Source organism: Xenopus tropicalis, chromosome 5 (assembly GCF_000004195.4).
Source record: "Xenopus tropicalis strain Nigerian chromosome 5, UCB_Xtro_10.0, whole genome shotgun sequence".
In the NCBI taxonomy this organism is placed as follows: domain Eukaryota; kingdom Metazoa; phylum Chordata; class Amphibia; order Anura; family Pipidae; genus Xenopus; species Xenopus tropicalis.
In genome coordinates this window covers 133,398,841-133,419,301 of record NC_030681.2, presented here as the reverse complement: position 1 = coordinate 133,419,301, position 20,461 = coordinate 133,398,841, and the positions used below count along the sequence as shown (strand labels likewise).

Here is a 20,461-nt window from a genome sequence, read left to right as displayed (position 1 = left end):
CATTGGAACGCAACAACTAAGAATTGCGCAACAGCGGTTTCAGGAATCCTGTGCGGGCGGCTTCCTCCAACCTGAAAATAAAGGAATGAGGGAGCGTATGTAAGTGAGCCGAGAGTGGGCGGGGCCGGGCGCGGAGCATGCTGGGTTGTGATCATGGTGGTGCATGGACAGGAAGGAGGCAGGGAGGCAGCCGGGAGCTTCACATACAGTCCGCAGATCTGAGGAGACCACATGGGATGGGTGGGGGGCGGTGAGCGAAAGTGGGGATCTTATATAAAGAAGAAAGCCTGCTTGATCCCCCCTCTAGCGTCTCATCTTCCGCTGTCCCACTCACACCCTCTTGTCTATTGGATACATGGTAACTCCCGTAGCAGCTGCATTATATACGCTACAGCGGCTGTGACCAGCTGGCAGTGAGGTGCAGCGGGGATCGGCCGAGTCTGGGGGAGAATCCTTTGGATACTGCATCTTTTGGGGTGTTCCCAGCAAGCCAAGCAAGGACTGTTCCCCTGCAAACCCTGGGAGATGGTGACATATGAAGTGTGTTGGAAGGACCATGGTTGAGAGGACCAGCAAGTTTCTGCTGATCTTGGTGGGGTCAGTGTTCTTCATGCTGATCTTGTACCAGTATGTGGGGCCAGGGATGAACCTAGGATCCCCTAGCAGGTATTACCAGGAGGACATAGACCTCTTCCCCACCCCTGACCCACACTATGTCAAGAAGTACTTCTTCCCAGTCAGGGATCTGGACCGCTCCCTCACCTTTGATATGAAAGGGGACGATGTCATTGTATTTTTGCACATCCAGAAGACCGGGGGCACGACTTTTGGGAGACACTTGGTGCAGAACGTCAGGCTGGAGGTGCCTTGTGACTGTAGACCTGGCCAGAAGAAGTGTACCTGCTACAGACCCAACAGAAAGGAGACTTGGTTGTTTTCCAGATTCTCCACTGGTTGGAGCTGTGGGCTCCACGCAGACTGGACAGAGCTCACAAGCTGTGTGCCAGGGGTACTGGACAAGAAGGAGACCTCCATGAAAATCAAAAGGTGGGTTATCATAGTACCATGTACCAATGCTGATGTCCTCTGCTTGCACTTCCATCACTTCTTCTTAACAGTGGTGTTAAAGGGCAACAGGAAAAGTCTGTCAGAAGCTATTCCTTACAGTATACAAGCCTTCCCATGTGCATAATTTACAATAATAAACCTCATTGCTTTTGAACAGACATGGCTGGATGCAGAAGGTATTATTATCAGAATATAATTGCTTAGAAAACAATTTCATAATGGAATTTAAAAGTTATCTTGGTGTGACTGTGCCCTATTCCCCTCTATACTTGGGGCACAGGTGCTCAGGGCAAGCTTGAAGTGGTAGAGGGCAAGGGTTCTGAACTCATGTTTGTTGAATACCTGTGTGGCATAGCGCTATGTATCATTTTAAAGCTAAACAGATGTATCCATGATCAATAGCCATACCCTGTGTTTGTGCTTGCCCGATTGGGAAACCAAGTATCCCAATGCAGGCAACTATAGTGTGGCTATAGAATAAAAGTGACCTGTTTTAGACGTGGTTTTATGTGGATAATTGGCATTCTGTTGTGTAGAATCTGAGTAGCCCTCTTAGGTGTGTGAAGGACAGGTAGGGCTAGCAATAAAGCCATCATTATTATATAATCCGCAATTGCCTTTCTTTGCCTTAATAACCCTTGCCCTAGCTCTTTCACAGCCGAGGAGACTTTACTGTTTACAAGTGACTTGGTTAATCCAATCCCTGGTGTTAGTATTATTGAGATTTGAGCAAGCTCGGCATGGGGGGTTGCACAGTTTTCCTCCCTTGTGGGTGGGTGATGGAATTTGTAGTGATAAGGCAAAAATGTTTTCTTATACAAATAAGAGTGAATCTGAGTTCAGGATTCATGGGTAATCTAATCCTTTGTAACTGGAATGGATCTGCTAAACTGTTCTAACCTTACTATGTCTTTTAATCAGGCTTTATTGTTAACTTGACCTTTATTGTTAAAGGGGGTCTTCAGGGGGTGCAGATTGTGGCAACTGCCACAGACAGGAGTCTGCAGGTGTAACAGGGCAAGATAAATTAACACCTTGTGATTTTAATTTTTCCCTCATTTTATAATGTTTTTTGTGGTTCCACTAACATATAATGCGTAATACATTTCCCCAGTTTTACTTTTTCCCAGATTTATACACCTTGTTTTTCTGGTACCCTGAAAAATGTAAAATGGGGGTTTCTACGAATCAGAATTTTCAAGTCCATGGTCTTTAAGCTGTTACTGAAGTATAACTTCTGTTGGTGCATGCTGGGGGTTGTAGTTCTGTTGCAGCTGAGGGGCCACTACTTGGTCAATTCTACCAGGCCTGGCTTTCGACATACGACTAAACACAGCCGCTGTGTACAGTCCTGCTGCACAGTAAGATTCGGTTATAGAAATGAATGGTGATAATGAAGGAGGCTCAAGAATAACCCCTTTCCCTTGTGCCTCTTTGCTGTCTGACTTTATGCTGAACTTGTCACGTCTGGCACCAGAGTGTGACAAGCAGGCAGCGCTGACAGCTGGAAACTGTCGCTTCTTCAGTTGTCTGGAAGCTTGCATAAATCCAGTAGTCTGGAACGGGCGAGCAGAAATGAAAAATTTGCTTATGTAAATGTGGAACAATGCAAATCTGGCCTCGGAATTTGCCTGCGATGTATTGCTGATCCCAGCCGTGCAAAACGGAAACTATAAATATGAGATTTTATGAGATATCTGCTTGAGAAATAGCACTCCTGAGTAAGGAGAGTCTAGGGCAGGTTAGAATATATAGCTGCAGTATGTTAAATGTTATATATGTATAATATATAGGGCAGACTGCCACCCACTGTTCTACCATTATGTACAAATGAGCAGAATGCGGGGTTGAACCACTACTTTAGGGCTACGCAGTCTTCCACGGCTTGACAGCCTTCAGCTGGGACTCATAGCTGTACAGATGCTGGTAGCCACAGGCTGGAGACAGATTTTGCGTAAGGCCATTGTGTCTGACTGGCTACAGTCTGGCTTACAATTCCCAGCATGCCAGGTTTCACTATAGATTTACCAACTGAATAAGGCAGAGGCAGGTGGGAGTTTCTCTAACCAACAAGGTAGTGCTATAGAAGGAAAGCAACCTTATATTACCTTGTATGTTATCCTAGGGGTCCCCAGTTGATACTGAACTTTAACTCCCAGCATGCAGTAACTTCTGATGAATTACGGAATGCTGAGAGTTGAAATGCAGCAACATCTAGGGCCCCAATGTATAGAAACGTGGTTTAATGATACCAGTACTATGCAAAGCGGGTTATTGTAGAATCGCCATAGGTTTGGGGGGTGCTTTGGCCCAAACCTCTGTTAGATAGAAATATCAAAGGAGTTTTCTTGTAATGTTAATGGGCCCAAATATATTTTTGCATTGGGAGTCTGTCCTGCTTTTTTTTTTTTTTTTCCTGCCTCAGTGCAGCACAGTAGTACAGCAAGTTACCTGCCCTGAACTGTGAGAGGGTCCAACAGTGACATTACACAATGCTACCTACTTTCCCTATACATTCCTTATTAGAATCTCTGTTTTATATTGCTGCAGCGTCTCCCATTTTTCTTTTTTATTTTGCTCATATTCTCATGATGTCGGGGTATATCGAGTTTTCTGTAAAATAATGTTTTGTTTTCGTCTCCCAACAAAGTAAATATCCGTTCGCAGTCTGCCGCTGTCACGCTTTCATAGCGGGAGGTAAAGCAACATGTTTGTAATGCGAACGCATTTGTTTTGCTTTGTAACTGCTATAACCTGTTTACACTGACAGGGTCTGTCTGCTGTCTGCTAAATAAATTAGCATTACACAACTCAAACTGTGCCAAATGTTCTACTTCTGTGGGGGGAAAAACCCTTATTTCTGTTGATTTACTGTTCTGCTGACTTATATTCAGTAGTCGTCTGTGTCAGAATAAAGATGTCTATAGCTAAAAAGTGATTTGCTGTTGGCAAACAAGCTGGCATGTGTTATAGAGAAATGAGCCCGCTGTCTGTATTGTACACGTTCCGTGTGCTTATTTCCCATCTATAGTAAAGCCGGATTTTTATTTTCCTTAATTCCACTTAGTTTTTAACTGATAATTGCTCTTGTAAATTTAATTAGATTTTGTCTGCTGGGAGATCTGTGATTTTACACTCTAGAGTTTATATTAAAGAGAAAATTTCTCTCTCCTTTTTTTTTCCTCTGCCGTCACAGATCTTAAGCTTAGGTTTATATGGCTTTCTAAAATGCTATAATTAAGCCCCATAAAAAGGGCTTGTACTGACACTGTCTCCTTGTAGTTAGGTTATTAAGTATTAGCACAGGCGAGGTGATGCTTTATACCAAGGCCTCTCTATAACAAATACAGACAGAGAACCAGTAGAAAGTTCTTGCACAGAACACTTTATGCCTCTTTGCACTGGGAGAGGGAGCATGACAAATTCGCCCTTCTTGGACCCACATGTATATAACCCCCACCCCTGCTATTCTCTTGATGGCAAAAAAAATGGATTTTGGGTGTGGCTTAGTGAAATAAATGCATTTCCAGCTAACCGAAAGCTTCCCATACTATCATGTATTTAATAGGTCTATTGTGTAAAACATAAAGGTTGGTTTGTGATCTCCAAGACCAAGGTACTTTTTGCTTGTGTTCATTATTTGCTTGCATTCATTATTTGTGCAGAAAGACTGCCTCCAAGCTCAGAATGCTTCTAACTGCTCTGAATTCCCCATTATACCCTCTATAAAGGGGCAGTTACAAAACTTCTCTACAACTAATATATATATATATATATATTTTTTTTTTTTTTTTTTTTTTTTTCTATTGCTTTCTGGAAGTCCAAACTGTGGCCCCTGGCCCTTCAGCTGTTGATTGGATGCTGCGAGTGCCATGGAACTGTAGATATGTTAATTCTCAAACCCTGGTGCACTAGCAGATCCAGCTCATGTTTTATTTACTCAGATTTATTATTATTATGTAACATAGTCGGTGACTTTCCCTGCTTGTTATGTAGTTAGGTGAAAGAGTGAAAACCATAAATATGGACGTATAAGTTAAAACAAACAAATGCTTCAGCTAATAACTGGCCCTAACAGTTATTAAACCATGGTTCATGGAAGCAGCTTATGCCCTGGATTAATATGTAACCAAGGCAGGCAAGCATGCAGTAATTGGGTTTGCAGAATGTATGTATGCCGTATATCTCCCAGCAGATTAGGTGTGTGCGAGTTCTGTCCCCACCCATGCATTGTTAGTGTCTTTAATGCGATTTATTCCCCTTTAACGAAGGTGGGAGTGTGATACATTTATTAGCAGAATGTTCACACTTAAATAATGAAATTCATCATCCTGTATTATATAAAAGTACTGGTTAGTAAGAGTTATACGTTCACACTCTTGCCAATTCATTTCTTATGCACAACTTAGCTTTGTGTACTGCAAGAGGAGCTATGAATGAATTATAAGAGATATGGGGTTGGTTGTGTTATTTGTAGTACAGGTATCTGGCCTCGTGTCCGTAAAGGCTATCTCCCATAGACTCCATTTTAATCAAATAATTAACATTTTTAAAAATGGTTTCCTTTTGCTCTGTAATAATAAAACAGTACCTTGTACTTGATCCCAACTAAGATATAATTACCCCTTATTGGGGGCAGAACAGCCCTATTGGGTTTATTTAATGGTTAAATGATTCCCTTTTCTCTGTAATAATAAAACAGTACCTGTACTAGATCCCAACTAAGATATAATTAATCCATTTTGGGGCCAAAGCAATTCGATTGGGTTTCATTTCTGTTTAAATAAATATATATATATATTTTTTAGCAGGCTTAAAGTAGGAGATCTGAATTATAGAAAGACCCCTTATCCGGAAAAACTCCCATTCCCAAGCATTCTGGATTACGGGTCCCATACCTGTATTATTAGTTAAAGTAGTCACACACGGCCAACCAAGCAGCGCACTGGCCAAAGGGGCACATACAGAGCAAGGCATATGGCCACTTTTCTACTGTTCTTTTTGGGTTGAATGTTCGGAAACGTTTGTGGAAATTTTCCCTCAGGATTTATAATCCTCAATCGACCAGATCAAGGATTATTGTTGTTAAGGCAGTATGTGCCCAGATGGTCAAACAGTATGGTGGGGATTAGCCAAGCTGCCTGACCAAATCTGGCCATGTATAGCCAGCTTTAGGGTATTGCAGCTTTGAGACAGTTTTTTGGTTTGCTTTGCTACTTGCAGTACGGCTGATATTCACAGCAGCATTTGAACAGGACCTGGCATACCCCTGTTAGAGGGTAGATAATTACCTTATGGGCAAGATTAGATACTCCTCCATGTGTTCGTGGGTACTGGATTACATTATGAGCAAAAGGGATTCACCTCCCTGTTACCCTGGAATCCATCCCAGTAGACTGATTGACTACATTAGTGCAATTTAGCAATCTAGGTGTGCCACCAAATTGCATGTGATTCAGTGAGTGCAGTGGGTAGAGCAAATCATCTCATGGGAATTGGCACGTCATTACAGATTATGCCATGCTTTGCTGACTTAAATTTGCATGATGAATTGTAAACCTCAGTGGGCAGTAACCCTCTTCCCTGTGTGTCTCAACATTTGCAATGTTTTCTTACTTCTTGGAATGTTTGTTCACCATTTTACCAGCTGGGGTGAATGTCTCTTTGCTCTTCTGCTTACTCAACGAAGCCTAATTTAATGGTTTGCTGTTGTAAGATTTGGGATGAACATTTAGGAGCAGGTCTATCAAAAGAGATTAGAACTTCAAAAATTCATCCACTTTCTATTCATTCCTATTGGATTTTTAGAAGTGTATTTATCAGTGGGTGAAAGTTAAGAGTTTATTGCTCATTTTGATAAATCTGACCCTTATTGTTTGCCCTATGTATTAATGCAACAATAGCTGAAATAAATGTTTTTATATTAGTCACCTTGTTATGAGCCAAGAAAGGGGGGCTTTGAAGAAATATTGAACCTCAAAGGGTTGATAGATCTGGCCCACTGTGTTAATAAAAATGTGAAATGTGCAATGCTGTGTATTTGTGTAAAGTGGCTTCTTGGTCTCTGCAGGCCAATTTGGCCGCTTATTGAACTGTGTATGGGGCCTCTTTAATGGCCTGTCAGACTTATATATCTGGACAGTTAGAAATGATGATGGATCAAGCACCAGACTATCAGATTATCCTAATTTTTCCAGCCATGCTGGTGGCCAAATCGGTTTAAAATTTGCTCATTTGATGACCTCCCCAGACAAGCGGATCACGCCTCAGTCTTGCTTTACCTTGACCCTGTTTTTAAGGTGGCCATACATGGGCCGATTCTAGCAGCTGATATGAACCTTAGACCGATTCAGCAGCTTATCAACCTGTGTAGGGGCACTAACAACTGGCCTGCACGACCGACATCTGGCCAGAAATTGGCCAGATATCGATCGGGCAGGTTAAAAAATTTAGTCGGATCAGGGACCGCATTGGCTCGTTGATTCAGTCCCCGAACCCACTGGACCTATACCCATTGTTCTAATTCGATCCTTTGGCCCTGAAGGTAGGGATATGGTGAGAAGATTGTCAAGCGAGGGGATCTTAGTGTGTATGGCCACCTTTAGAATCTGAAGTCTGGGTCTAACAGAGCTCTGACCTTTTCCATATGAGACCCAGCAGTGCTGATAATGTTTCATTTGCCTGTTTTAAAGGGCACCTGTCGCTGTAATACTACTTCCTACACCTGAGGTGCCAGTTAATAGAGCCCGCGTATTCTGGTTTGGGGAAACAATTTGTTTTTCTGAATAAAAAAGCCCCCTACAGTATTAGGCTGCTCGTACTGGGAAGGAGCTTCTGGTGCGCACAGCGATTTTGTGGCACTTTCATGTGAATAAGGAGTGAGTGCCACAACTTGTTGATTATGCGTATATGTGTAATGTAGACGAGCCTACCGCTCCTACCTCACATGCATGCACATAATGAGCAAGAGGGGAGTGTCGCTAATGTGCGCCCATGTGTGCTAAATAACATGGCTTTCCTAGCACCGGTGTTTCCCCCAACCGGAGCGTGGGTGTTATTAGCCTGCACCTCTGGCGGAGGAAGTTAATTTAGGGTGATAGGTGCCCTTTAATGACTGCAGAATACAGTTTCTATTTTTGCTCACCGGACATACAATGAAAGGGATTCTTTTTTCTACTTTTTATATCCCTTATTAAAAAATAGATCTACTTGAAAAATTTTATTATTTCCTTCGTAAATTAAAATATTTTCTCTCCTGGCAGCAGTTTCTACAACAGTTTGCCTGTACTGCCAAGGCGCACTACCTCAGGCGCTGGGAAAATAGGAAGTGAACATGATGAGACTGTTAAATCCCATTAAAAAAAAAAATTTGCAAGTATAAATTACAACCCCCCCCCCCCATAGGAAATATGTTCTGTGCAGAGTGTACTCGAGTGTGCTGCCATTCTCTGTGCCGTCGCTGCTTCAGTCTGGGATGAGCTTTTAGACCTGATTGATGTCATGGCGCTCCCTGGACGTACAGCGTTGGCAGAGCTCGGTGCCACAGTACTGCATATGTTCATTGTAGTAAGGCGCTTCCATTGCCCCCATAAATAAATACAGTGTGCTTCGAAAAAAGGCCGAGCATGTAGAGAGAGGCCAGCTTTGGAAAAGACAGGGCCAAGATGGTGGCCAAGAAGAACACTGTCCGTCTTTCCATTCTTTGGCTCTAATAGAGGCCCAAGTGACATCACATGACAAAAAATGTTTGATTGAAAATTCAATTCCTTCCTATTTCGGTGTATTAGTGCAGGGCTAACAAATTGAGGGTACCATGGACATCTGTTGTAGGACGTAGACTGTACAGCAGAGTCTGCACTCAAGCTGTACTGATAAAACTGTATGAAACAAACCATTTTCAATATGTGTTCACTGGCTGGATGATCCAAACCAAAATCTACCATGAATATCGGTTCATTGGCTGTCTGACCGGTTTGGACATTTTATCTGCTGATGATGTGTTGGCCAGCACATGGTGCATCCACAGGTGAGGAAGCTCCTCTGCACTTCTGGCTGTTAGCTATACTGTATTTGGCCCCTTATATGCTAACTTTCCTATTGGCTAGTAGGCCGAATGATGGATACCAAACAGGATCAGCCTGTGTATGGCTTTTAAAGGAGTAGTTTCCCTTTAGGTAAACTTCTAGTATGATATAGAATGGCTCATCTTGGCAACGTTTCAAATGGTCTTTATTTTTTATTGTTTTTGAATTATTTGCTTTCTTCTTCTGACTCTACCCAGCTCTCAAATGGGGAGTCACTGACCCCGGTAGCCAAAAAAACTCTTGCTTTTTGATGCTGCAGTTTCATCAGAATCAAGCTCTGTAACAGTGTATGTGTTCCAGAATCTTAATAATTAACAAGCTGCCAAGTGTTCTCTTTAAAGTAACATGCCTGTTGAAATACAAGTTATTAGTGGAATGTGACATCTGATTTCCGAAGTTGGGGAGGCTATTGTTTTCTGGTGCTATTCTTGAAAGGAAAGCCCCTGCCCGTATCATGTTCACAAAGAGCACGGGTATATATAGATTGTCCTTAATCTCCCTCTTTATATTGAGATGGGGACAACTGAAACTTCATCCTACAATAAACATCTTATCAATGGTAGAAGTCCTGTCTGTCTCTGTTTGGGATTGAAATGATGGCCTCATGCGTGACATGGCGAGACGATCGACTTAGTCTGCAGTATATTTTTAAATCCATTTACCATTTAAGTTCTTATTTATACATTTCAATGGGGTATTAGAGAAAACTAATGTGAAATATATTTGTAGTTTGTTGTAGTTTTTTTTTAGATTCTTTTTGAGGGGGGGGAATGAATATTTCCTTGGGATCAGTATCAGAATAATTCTCTCTAGTTGGCAAATGATTAGAGATCAGAGCGAGAGATGTCCCTAACAGGAAACAGTTTGTGCTTGAAGCTGGGGGTGCCAGGGAGAGAACAGCATTGGGCACTTGGTATGCACTGGTACAGGCTGGAGATTAGAACACTGGCCATTAATTATGTATCAAACACACATATGGTACCCACTAACCACTGGTACTGAGTGCGGATCATGGTGAGAACAAACGCTACTCTGTGTTCCATGCGCGGTCTCAGGCTGGCTCCTGTAAATCATCAACAACTGCTGCTGTCCTGACGTTCAAGGGCTTTTTCAGTGGTGAATAATGCACCCATTTAAATTAATGTTGGTGTTTACATGTTTGTAAATGCAAATGTGCAACCCCATCTACGTTTGTACTAATATTTTTGTTATTTTGTACCACGTCCTTGTTTGTTTGGGGCGGGGGGGGGGGATGTAAGACACTTTACTGCTTTAGATCCATTCTCGTGAATTCCTTTTAACATGCATATCTATTGATAGGTACAGAATTCTCGATTGTAGCGCAGTGTGTGCATAGGCAGCATTATACAGGTATGGGACCTGTAATCCAAAATGCTCCGGACCTGGGGTTTCCGGATAAGGGAACTTTCTGTAATTTTGGATCTCCATACTTTGTCTACTAAAAAATCATTTATAATTATATCTTAGCTTGGATCAAGCGCATGATTCCGTTTTATTATTACAGAGAAAAAGGAAATCATTAAAAAACAATGTGAATTATTGTATTAAAATCCAGTCTGTGGAAAAGTCCATCCTGTAATTCAAAGCTTTCTATACTCCTCTAAATATAGAAGGAACCTGCTGAGAAAAGTAGTGTTTTGGGTTGATTTATTTAACTATTTCGGCAAAAACCCCATCTGTTCTACTTTCTGTTGCCTCCTTTCCCAGGCTGTGCAGAGGGGCCGGTGGCACTCTGTAGGATACGAAACTAGCCTGACCTGATAGGAAACTTAAGCCTGTCTTTGCTTGTGTGACTGCAGGTCTGTGATTGGCTATCCCTCCTACTGTGCTTCTGGCAGGGCCCTTAAGGACCAGGCCACCCATCATTTGAAACCGGGTCCAGGGAGGATCTATAGGGAGCTCCAATAAAGTTGACTTTTTTTTTTTAATAATAATATAAATTTTTGGCACAGAGTAAAACACCACCATATATTATTGCCTACAAGGTTGGAGGGAGTAATACTATATGTGCTAAGGGAAATTGCCCAGAGTGTGAAATACTGGCCACTGTGGAGTGTGGCACAACAAACAGGGTGAGTTGGCTGGCTTCCTTCCGACAGTTTCCCAGCAGTTCATACCTGATACAGAGAATATTTTAGCCCCTGCGAGTGCCTGTTTAACCCCTCCGCTTGCAATGTGTTAAAACTTGTATATCACTTGTCACATTTGATAGAAAACAAATCTTGCTACCTGCCTGATCTCCAGACGGAATATAATGGCAGAACGGACAAAGGGGTGTGCGGAATGTGGATTGCAACAGTATGGCTTATGGTGGGAACAGCAGGACTCTACAGATGCTCTTGCCTAATTACCTTGACTTATAATTGAATTTCCCACATAGTCAGGGCAGTGACATCACCAGATTGGGCCGGCCGCTTCATCTGTTTCTGCCATGTTGTATAACCAAGCAGCAGGGGATTTTCTTTTATTTAGCGCTTCCAGGAGGAGTCTGCAGCCCTCCAATTGTCTGGTGCCAAGCGGGGGTTGAATTTGTGACAGATAACCAGCTAGGCAGCTAATTCTATCTACTGCAGGATATTTTCTTTCTTCTCTCCTTTCCCTCCGCACTCTCGGGTTTGGGCAGATGTAGCCTTACCAGCTGTGCAGAGAAACATCAATTAAGATCATCTTGTTAAGGGGCATCCTGCGTCTGTGTGCCATGGAAACTGCTTTATCGGAGTCGTTACCAGATGGTTCCCGGTCCGCAGGGACGGCTCAGTACGAGCTGCTAAGATTTCAACTCCCTCTGCGTTACAATTCACCTTCCTTAAGGGGAATTTAATCTACAGGCCCCAACATGTCATGAGGTAAACAGCCTTATTCATTTCCCATGCAATGGATTGAGAACATTGGGCCCTGTGATTACCGTAACGCAAGACTAATCCTACAGGGGAAAGCGTTGGCACTGCAAACCATTCAGATTTAATTCCCAGAACCACAGAAGCAGAAATAGGACTTCAGAACGGGTTTTGTCGCATTTGCTTGCGCAGAATAGGTCACCAGAAAGCCACGAATTGCCAGCCCGGACACACTTCACACATTTCTTGCCTCCATGTTGGTGATGCTGCTTTGACCTGATACATACTCTCCCAATGGAGAAGCCCTAAAAGTGCCCTACACTTACACATATTGTGTACAGGTAGAGGACCCATTATCCAGAATGCTTGGGACCAAGGCTATTCTGGATAAGGGATCTTTCCGTAATTTGGATCTCCATACCTTAAGTCTACTAAAAATTCAATAATTCGCTCAAATAAAAATACTTGAATACCTTGAATTTGCAAACTCAAAAGCAACTTCAAAAGCTTGAATAAAAAATATAACTTGACTCTGCCTATGACAATTCCCATACATAAATTCGCAAGATTTTAGATGAAGTTTTACATTCCAGTTTTTGGGTTTTTTGTACTTAATAAATATCTGACATCAAGTTTTTGAACCATACTTTGAATTTTGGGAGTTTTAGCACAAAAAAACTTACATCGTGGAAGAGATCTAATGTTGATAAATCACCTTTCAAACGTTAACTTGAAGGCTGCAAATAGGAAAATTTGGAGAGCAGATCATTCATCATATGGGCCAGTCTTCTGCTCAACAACCTTGTATGGAATGACAATATCTGTTTGTGTAAGACTTAATACCTGGAACTTCATTATACTGCTTAGTGGGGTTTTGCTTTCAAAGGAATGCCGGGAAATGCAGTTCAAAAGATTTCCAAGAGCTGCCGATTACCTATCTGTGCTCTGGCTTGGCGCTGACCTACTGTGTGTGTGTGTGTGCATATGTGTATTTTTTATGTTTAACGCAAATACATTTTACTTTGCATGGAGCCTTTTTTTTTTTTTTTTAAATGTAAAAATACCTTCTTGCCAAATTCTTACCCCTTGGAGCCAAACAACCTATGACTTTATTAACCCAACAAGACTAAACTTGTTACAGTATGAGGGCAAACTTTATCACATTTCCTCTCTGATGCATGGGCCAGCCAGTAAAGGGACTTATATATATATATATATATATTGATAAAGGCTGTGGAAGCAGCCGAAACGTTGGCTCTATGCTTCAATAAATTTTCTTTTTTGCTTTACACTAAGTCCTGTGAGTGCGGCTCATATGTTTGCATGTGTACACTTTTTTGACACTGCACCCAGGCATACTTTACCCTATGTAAACGTGAGTGCCAGTTGCCATATATCTTCTATATAAAATATAAAATATCTCTATCCTGAAATAGCTGGTGCCAACAAATCCAGTTGTCCTTTCCTTTGATTCTGTGCTGACTGATAAAGCAAGGGTATATAAAAAGTAAAAGAGAGACTGATAGCCAAAGCCACCTAAAGATATAAAATATATAATGAGCCAAAAAACACAGTATTTCCTTTCACAGAGCAGAGTTTGCTTGAGATATCCAATCAGTCTGTGCAAGCAGAGCTTTATTATGGCATTCCCAATCTTATGCTAAACTAAGGGCAAAGGCCTTCAGTGCACACATGTATTTTTGTCTCCTTTTTGTACCAGCTGATAACAAACAGGATGCATTCTTTACTTTTGTGGGAAAACCTTACAATTCTCTCCAGTCTGACTGCAGGAATCTAATCAGCCCATTCACCTTATCTTTGTGGGTCTCCCCTGCATGGACTTTATGAGTAGAAGCAAACAGACAATCTTTGAGCACATTCTAAGTAAAGCTGGAGCACAGGGCCTGAAAATAAAGCCTAGAAAGTCTTCTTGTCTGGCAATATAATGTATTTTCAGGGGCTTTGTCATCCAGAGAGCATTTTTTTCATGGACAGCCAATCTTAATTTCTTTAGATCAGCAGTTCCCAAACTGTGGAGGGTACAGCGTTGGTGAAAAATTCCTTTTCACCCATATATATGTTGCTTTAGATCAGTGATCCCAAAACAATGGCTCCTGAACAACATATCGTTGACCACTCCTTGGATGTTGCTCCCAGTGGCCTTAAAGCAGGTGCTTATTTTTCAATTCCTGGCTTGGAGGCAAGTTTTGGTTGCATAAAAACAAGGTTTACTAAAAAGGGCCTCGTGCAGGCTGCCAATCCATAGGGGCTACCAAATAGCCAGTTACAGCTCTTATTTGAGACCCCTAGGGGTCATTTCATAGTGGCTCACAAGTAAAAAGAAGGTTGTGGACCCCTGCTTTAGATGCTGTCAAACAGCAGTTTTCAAACAATCCCATTTGCAATGGAAGTCTGAGTGGTGGGATTCTGGGAGTTCTGTCTGGTTCTGGTTATAAGTTTGTGAAGGAAGACTAATAAAGGTAAGGATACAGCTTATACTGCTCTAAATGATTAATGTTGGCTGGACCAGTTCCTTGATATAATTAAAAGATCCCAAAGGCTGCTCAGGTCAGATATCTCTCCCAGATATGACCACACAGTTGGAATGCTGAGCAAAGGGTTTGGCCCATGCAGTTCTGTGGTGGCCAGTAACCCCACACAGTTTCTTTTTGATGGCGGCTCAGATGCTTTAAGCTAGTGTTTAGCAAGTTCTTCACTCGAAAAATATTATAAGAAATATATATTAGGGATGCAGTTGTCACGTAGGCAGTTGAATACATCTAGGTGGTGCCAGAGTGGAGGAACTTGGCAGCCTTAACGTGCATAAACTATATTTTATTTTAGAAATTATTTTATTAAGGATGAGCCATTTTAAGATTTGAAAGAACTGAATATGTCCACTAACAAGTCTGCAAATGATTAAGAAAACATTTTAAGGTAGCAGTCATCGATCTATGTTTTTATTACCCAGGAAGCAGTCTACCTATTTTCCTCATGAAACAGTCTGAAGTATAAAATAAACCTGTCCCATGCCAAGCCGTGTCCGACGTTGTTCTTAAATGAATCCCACCGACGTATTTCTGATTTTCAAAATGGCACCCGTGTAGCTAAAGAGAAACCAAAAGCTGCATTTGCTTCACCAGAACTGCTTTATGGTTCCTCTGTGAATGTTTTGTACAAACAGTTTTCCATATCTTGATAGCGGCTAGGATATGTGAAAGTGTGCGTGTGGTTTCTCAGCAGGGAAAGCAATTTAACAAGGCCTTATTACTTTCTCCTATATCCTGTCATAGCAAATTAGATCTCCTGGCCAAGGGAAGTGAGGGATGGAAAGGAAACGTGCGTCTCCCTCTCATCCTGCTGGGAGAAGCTGCTGACGCACCACAATATAACTGTTATCAACAGGAAAGGCAGTGTATGTATAGCACATGCTATTGTACTGTATGTGTTGCCTTAAACAACCAATCACATTTTTACCTTTTATTGTTCTACCTGCAGATGGAAAACAAAATAAAAAGCTAGTCCTTATTCACAGACCCTACCATTTTACTAAGGTCATGGCACATCATGGCACAGGGTTTTCCAGCCTTGGTGAACACAGCGCCTATTTGTTCTCCACATTTTCTCTGCACATTCTGTGAGATATATACCTATATATTATTCACTATTTATATTAACTCTCACACTTCTAAAGTTAAATTAAATATAAAGCAATAATTCTACATCAGATGGCTTTGCCCAAATGAAGCGTTGCTGTACTAGATGGAGTTTTGGTAGATGGGTGGCATGACCAGAGGATCTCAGGTCAGAAATGCTTTATAAAATCTCACTTTGTATTAGGGGGCTAGTGGATATTTAAGGCAAAACCTGAGTGGTACACAGTGGGGTCCTTTTTTGTTTAGTCTCTAATATATTTTATTTTATTTTTTTGTAGTATAGCGAATAATTGCTGCAGATTGGTCGGTACTACTGTGGTAATAATGTGTGAGTTAACAATTGTCCCTACCCTGCCCTCTGCCAACCCTACATGCCATCCTCACTTATAAGCCCACACTGGACCCCCCCCCCATTGCTGACATAGGCAGTGGGGGCGGAGCAGGGCAAGTGAGCGTATGTAAGTGAGAGATGGCGCGTGACCTTTAAGGAATGCTGGAGGACTTTGGAACAATGGTGTTGTGGGCAGGAAAGGCCTTAAGCAGAGTTGGACTTGCAAGATAACTGTTGCGCCAGCTTGAACTATGCAACATTATACTTCAGCCTTGCAGCACATAGTGCCCTGGAACTGAACTTGGAACCCATGTGCAAGGAGCTTACCCTCAGTGCTACCTGGTCCCTGAGCCCCTCTTTCTCCTGATGAAGCATCCAGGGATGTAAAACGCATTAGATGGAGCATCTCAGAAACCATGAGCTATTGAGGAACCTCTTCTTTTAGTATGGTTAAATTTTTTTGAATTTTAGATGTATGATTGTATCTTTGTGCACCAAACGCATATTTCATGTGTGATACCGTCTACCGTTTGGCTACAAGTTGGTTTAGTACTATGTACGTCACTGCGCTTTCCATGGATCTATCCACACACACCTCAGGGTTGACTAGTCCCAGAAACAATAACCTATATATCAAAGTGCAAAGTCTCAGCTCTGCACAGTTTGTTCCAGTTCCCCCGGGGAAACACTCTTTTCACTTATAATGGGATTTTTATTGTTCTACCCTCGTGCACTGCCCTTTCACCCTGCATGAACCACATCTTTGCTTGTTTTAATGAACAAAAACTTCCATGCAAATATACCCTTATACACAATACTGTGTGTACTGCCAAATATTTGTTTTCATAATCAATAACTACTGAATGAAGTTCCATGTGAACAAGGAATTAACGAATAAGGTAGGTAGGGGGGTGTACTTTGTTACCCTCACTAGTATATCATGGTATCTGCATGTATTTAGAAACCTGCAGCACTAGTGCCATGTTGGATATAGACCCCCACAAGCTATTGCCATTTTTCATTGTATAAACAGAGCAAATATGTTGGTAAATGAGCAGTTTAAGCTGCCCGTACACGTACCAATATTAATATGAGACAAGGATTTGTACGATATTTGGTGAATGTATGACTGATTGACAAGGCGATCAATATCGCAAATGTTTTAGATATCGGTAATCACAATGGGCAAGCGCGACAAAAGATTTTGATTGGGCACCATTGAAGGCGCCCAAGAAAAATTTGTGTTTAGAGCTGAATTGTCTGGTAGAGGTGGAATCCCTATTGTTTCTACCTCCATATCTCATTACTCAGCCCTGAATGTCAGTGGAGGGTGGGAATGATTATAATTGTAAGGTGTATGGCCACCCTTAACCAGCACAACTTTTCAAGCAGGAGGAGAATAAGGAGCCATCTCTAAGCTCCCAAAGTGCAGTCCCTAACAAGTGTCCGTTCCTGGCGCTGTGTGCAGGCAGTTGTGTAGGCATGAATAATTGATAGAGATGCTCTTTGTACGAGGCACACTTTCAGCTGGGGTTCTTAAATGGAAAGAAAAGCTCTCTGAATATTGAGTATTGATGTGGGGCATAATGAGGAATCACTGAGCTCTTTAGTAATGGAGGTGACTAGGTCAATGATAATTCAAGGATGAGATATGGAGAGTTGGATCGTTTTGAATCACGGCTCTTGTTGCTAATTCCCATGTGAAGTCTCTATTGGGGAAAAAACATATTTCTGTTTTTTTTTTCCCACCCTCATATCAAAGAACCTGAGAAATGTATTGATGCTCCCTCTTTATAGACATGAAATGGCTTGTTCATAGAGTTCTGACTACAGCTGCCATATAGCAGTTCTTTTAGATCTTTTCATTTATTCAGCTTTGAAGAGGATGAAGGAACTGCATTGCCTGTCATGTTGCGATTGGCCACGGGCCTCCCTGTGTTACTGGCTGTGTGTCTGAGTTACCAGTCTTATTAACAGAAACGGTCCCAAAGCAGCCATGTAATAGCCCCTATGCGCCATTTTGGGTTTCTAAGCAGTAACCACATGCAGGTCTTATTTGATTGACACTTATCTGTGATGATCAGGAATTACTTAGACTAGGGTGGCCCTCTCACCCACTTAAATGGCTAAAGCTAATTAGCAACTTTTAATTAATTGCATATGCTGCTTTGTTGCTTAGAAATCACTGAAGAGTGCAGTAGGCTTTGGAATTAAGTGCTAATGAACTTTGCAGGTTGGAGATTCAATTTGTGTCCAAATGGGGTGAGGTGTGTTTGAAAGGGCTGAGGTGGCCACCCTAGCCTGGGGCCTGCTGGTTCACCTTTAAGTTAACTCTTAAAGGAACAGTAACACCAAAAAATGAAAGTGTATAAAAGTAACTAAAATATAATGTGCTGCTGCCCTGCACTGGTAAAAGTTGTGTGTTTACTTCAGAAAGTCTACAATAATTTATATAAATAAGCTGCTATGTAGCCATGGGGGCAGCCATTCAAAGGAGAAAAGGCACAGGCACATAGCAGATAACAGATAAAACACTATTGTATTCCACAGAACTTATCTGTTATCTGCTATGTAACCTGTGCCTTTTCTCCTTTTTTCCAGCTTGAATGGCTGCCCCCGGGGCTACACAGTAGCTTATTATATAAATTATAGTAGTGTTACTGTAGCAAACACACCGGTTTTACCAGTGCAGGGCAACAGTACATTATATTTTTATTACTTTAAAGCTCTTTCATTTTTTGGTGTTACTGTTCCTTTAAGGCCCCCCCATACACGGGCTGATAGAAGCTGCCGATATCTGTCCCTTGGACCGATTCGGCAGCCAATCGGGCCGTGTATGGGCAGAAACCAGCGGCCTGGCCGACCGATATCTGGCCTGAAATTGGCCAGATATCGATCGGCCAGGTTAGAAAATCCAGTCGGATCGGGGATGCGGTCCCCGAACCGACTGCCCATGGCCGCAAATGTAATCGGGCCAAACGATCGGATTATTTTTTTTTTAAAGCAACTCGCTACTCGCCCACCCGTAGCTGGGGATATCGGGTAAAGATCCGCTCGCTTGGCGACATTGCCAAGCGAGCAGATCTTATAGTGTATGGGCACCTTTAGAATGTTATAGAATTGCCACTTCTTAGCAGCTTTTTAGTTGGTCATCATCATCATCATTATTATTATTATTATTATTATTATTATGTTATTTGCCTCTTTCCAGCTTTCAAATGGGGATCACTGACCCGACAGCCAAAAAAGCTATTACTCTTTGTGGCTACAGTCTAATTGTTATTGTTACTTTTTTTTATTACTTATCTTTCTTTTTCAGGTCATGTCCTATTGATATTCCAGTTTTTCATTCAAACCACTGCCTGGTTGCTAGGGTAATTTGGATCATAGCAACCATGTAGCCTCTAAAATTCCAAGCTGGAGAGTTGCTAAATAAAAAGCTAAATTATTCAAAAATATATAAATAAAAAATAAAGAACAATTGCAAATTGGCTCAGAATCCCACTCTCTACAACATACTAAGTTATTTTAAAGGTGAACAACTCCTTTAAGGCCTGAAGCTGTCCATTTGTTTGAAACGTATCAGCTGGCATTTAGCTGCTGACTAATCTTATTGCTGTAACACTGACCCTGGGAAGGAATGCATGTCTAAGGTGAGTGTTAGAGATGAGGGATTGAAATGCAGTGCTCTTCCAGGGGCTCTATACTACTATGCACTGACAAAGAAATATCTCGTTCCTAATTGCCCCAAGCATTTTGGCACAATGACCTTGTGTATTTCAGTCACTTTTAATTATGGGCTGTAAATAAGTTGTGTGCCTGGAAGCCATGTTGCTTTCGCTTTGGTAATCCTTTCAGGTACTTTGATAGACTAGTGGATCAAGCCTATAAGTTCTGTCCAAGCAAGGGAGTAAAACATTACGGTATAATTTAGTTAAGAGAATTAAAGCGGGCCAATAGAGACCCTGCATTGGTCATATTCTTTCAAATTAGCTGCCTGTTGTTTAGTGTATGGGCCCCAACAAGATGATTAGCAAATCAAAATCTGGTTGATCTACTTTGATATTGGTATCACCCAGAAAATGTTCTTTATATAATGTTCCTCTCGGGAGTTTGTAGTCGGGTTTAAAGCAGATTAACCTATAGGACAGGGATCCCAAACCTTTTATACCCGTGAGCAACATTTAAATGGAAAAAGTGTTGGGGAGCAACACAAGCAAAACGGTTTCTAGGAGTAGCAATAAGCTATAATTGGCTACTTAATAGCCCCTATGTGGACTGGCAGCCTACAGGAGGCTCTGTTTGGCATTATATTATTATTATAATGAACATTTATTTACAAAGCGCCAACATATTCCGCAGCGCTGTACAATAAGTGGGTTACATACATTGGACATACAGAGTAACATATAAATCAATCAATAACCGATACAAGAGGTGAAGAGAGCCCTGCCCAAAAGAGCT

At 41.7% G+C, this 20,461-nt stretch overlaps 1 protein-coding gene across 1 annotated transcript in view; it reads left to right on the top strand.

Annotated features, from left to right (window-relative positions):
- Positions 1-317: 317 nt before the first annotated feature.
- Positions 318-20,461, top strand: part of hs6st1 (heparan sulfate 6-O-sulfotransferase 1) — a 62,585-nt gene continuing 42,441 nt past the window's right edge. The window contains 1 exon segment of the mRNA NM_001017317.1: positions 318-1,047. Within this exon segment, the coding sequence (NP_001017317.1) occupies positions 557-1,047 (491 nt within the window). The 5' untranslated portion in view covers positions 318-556.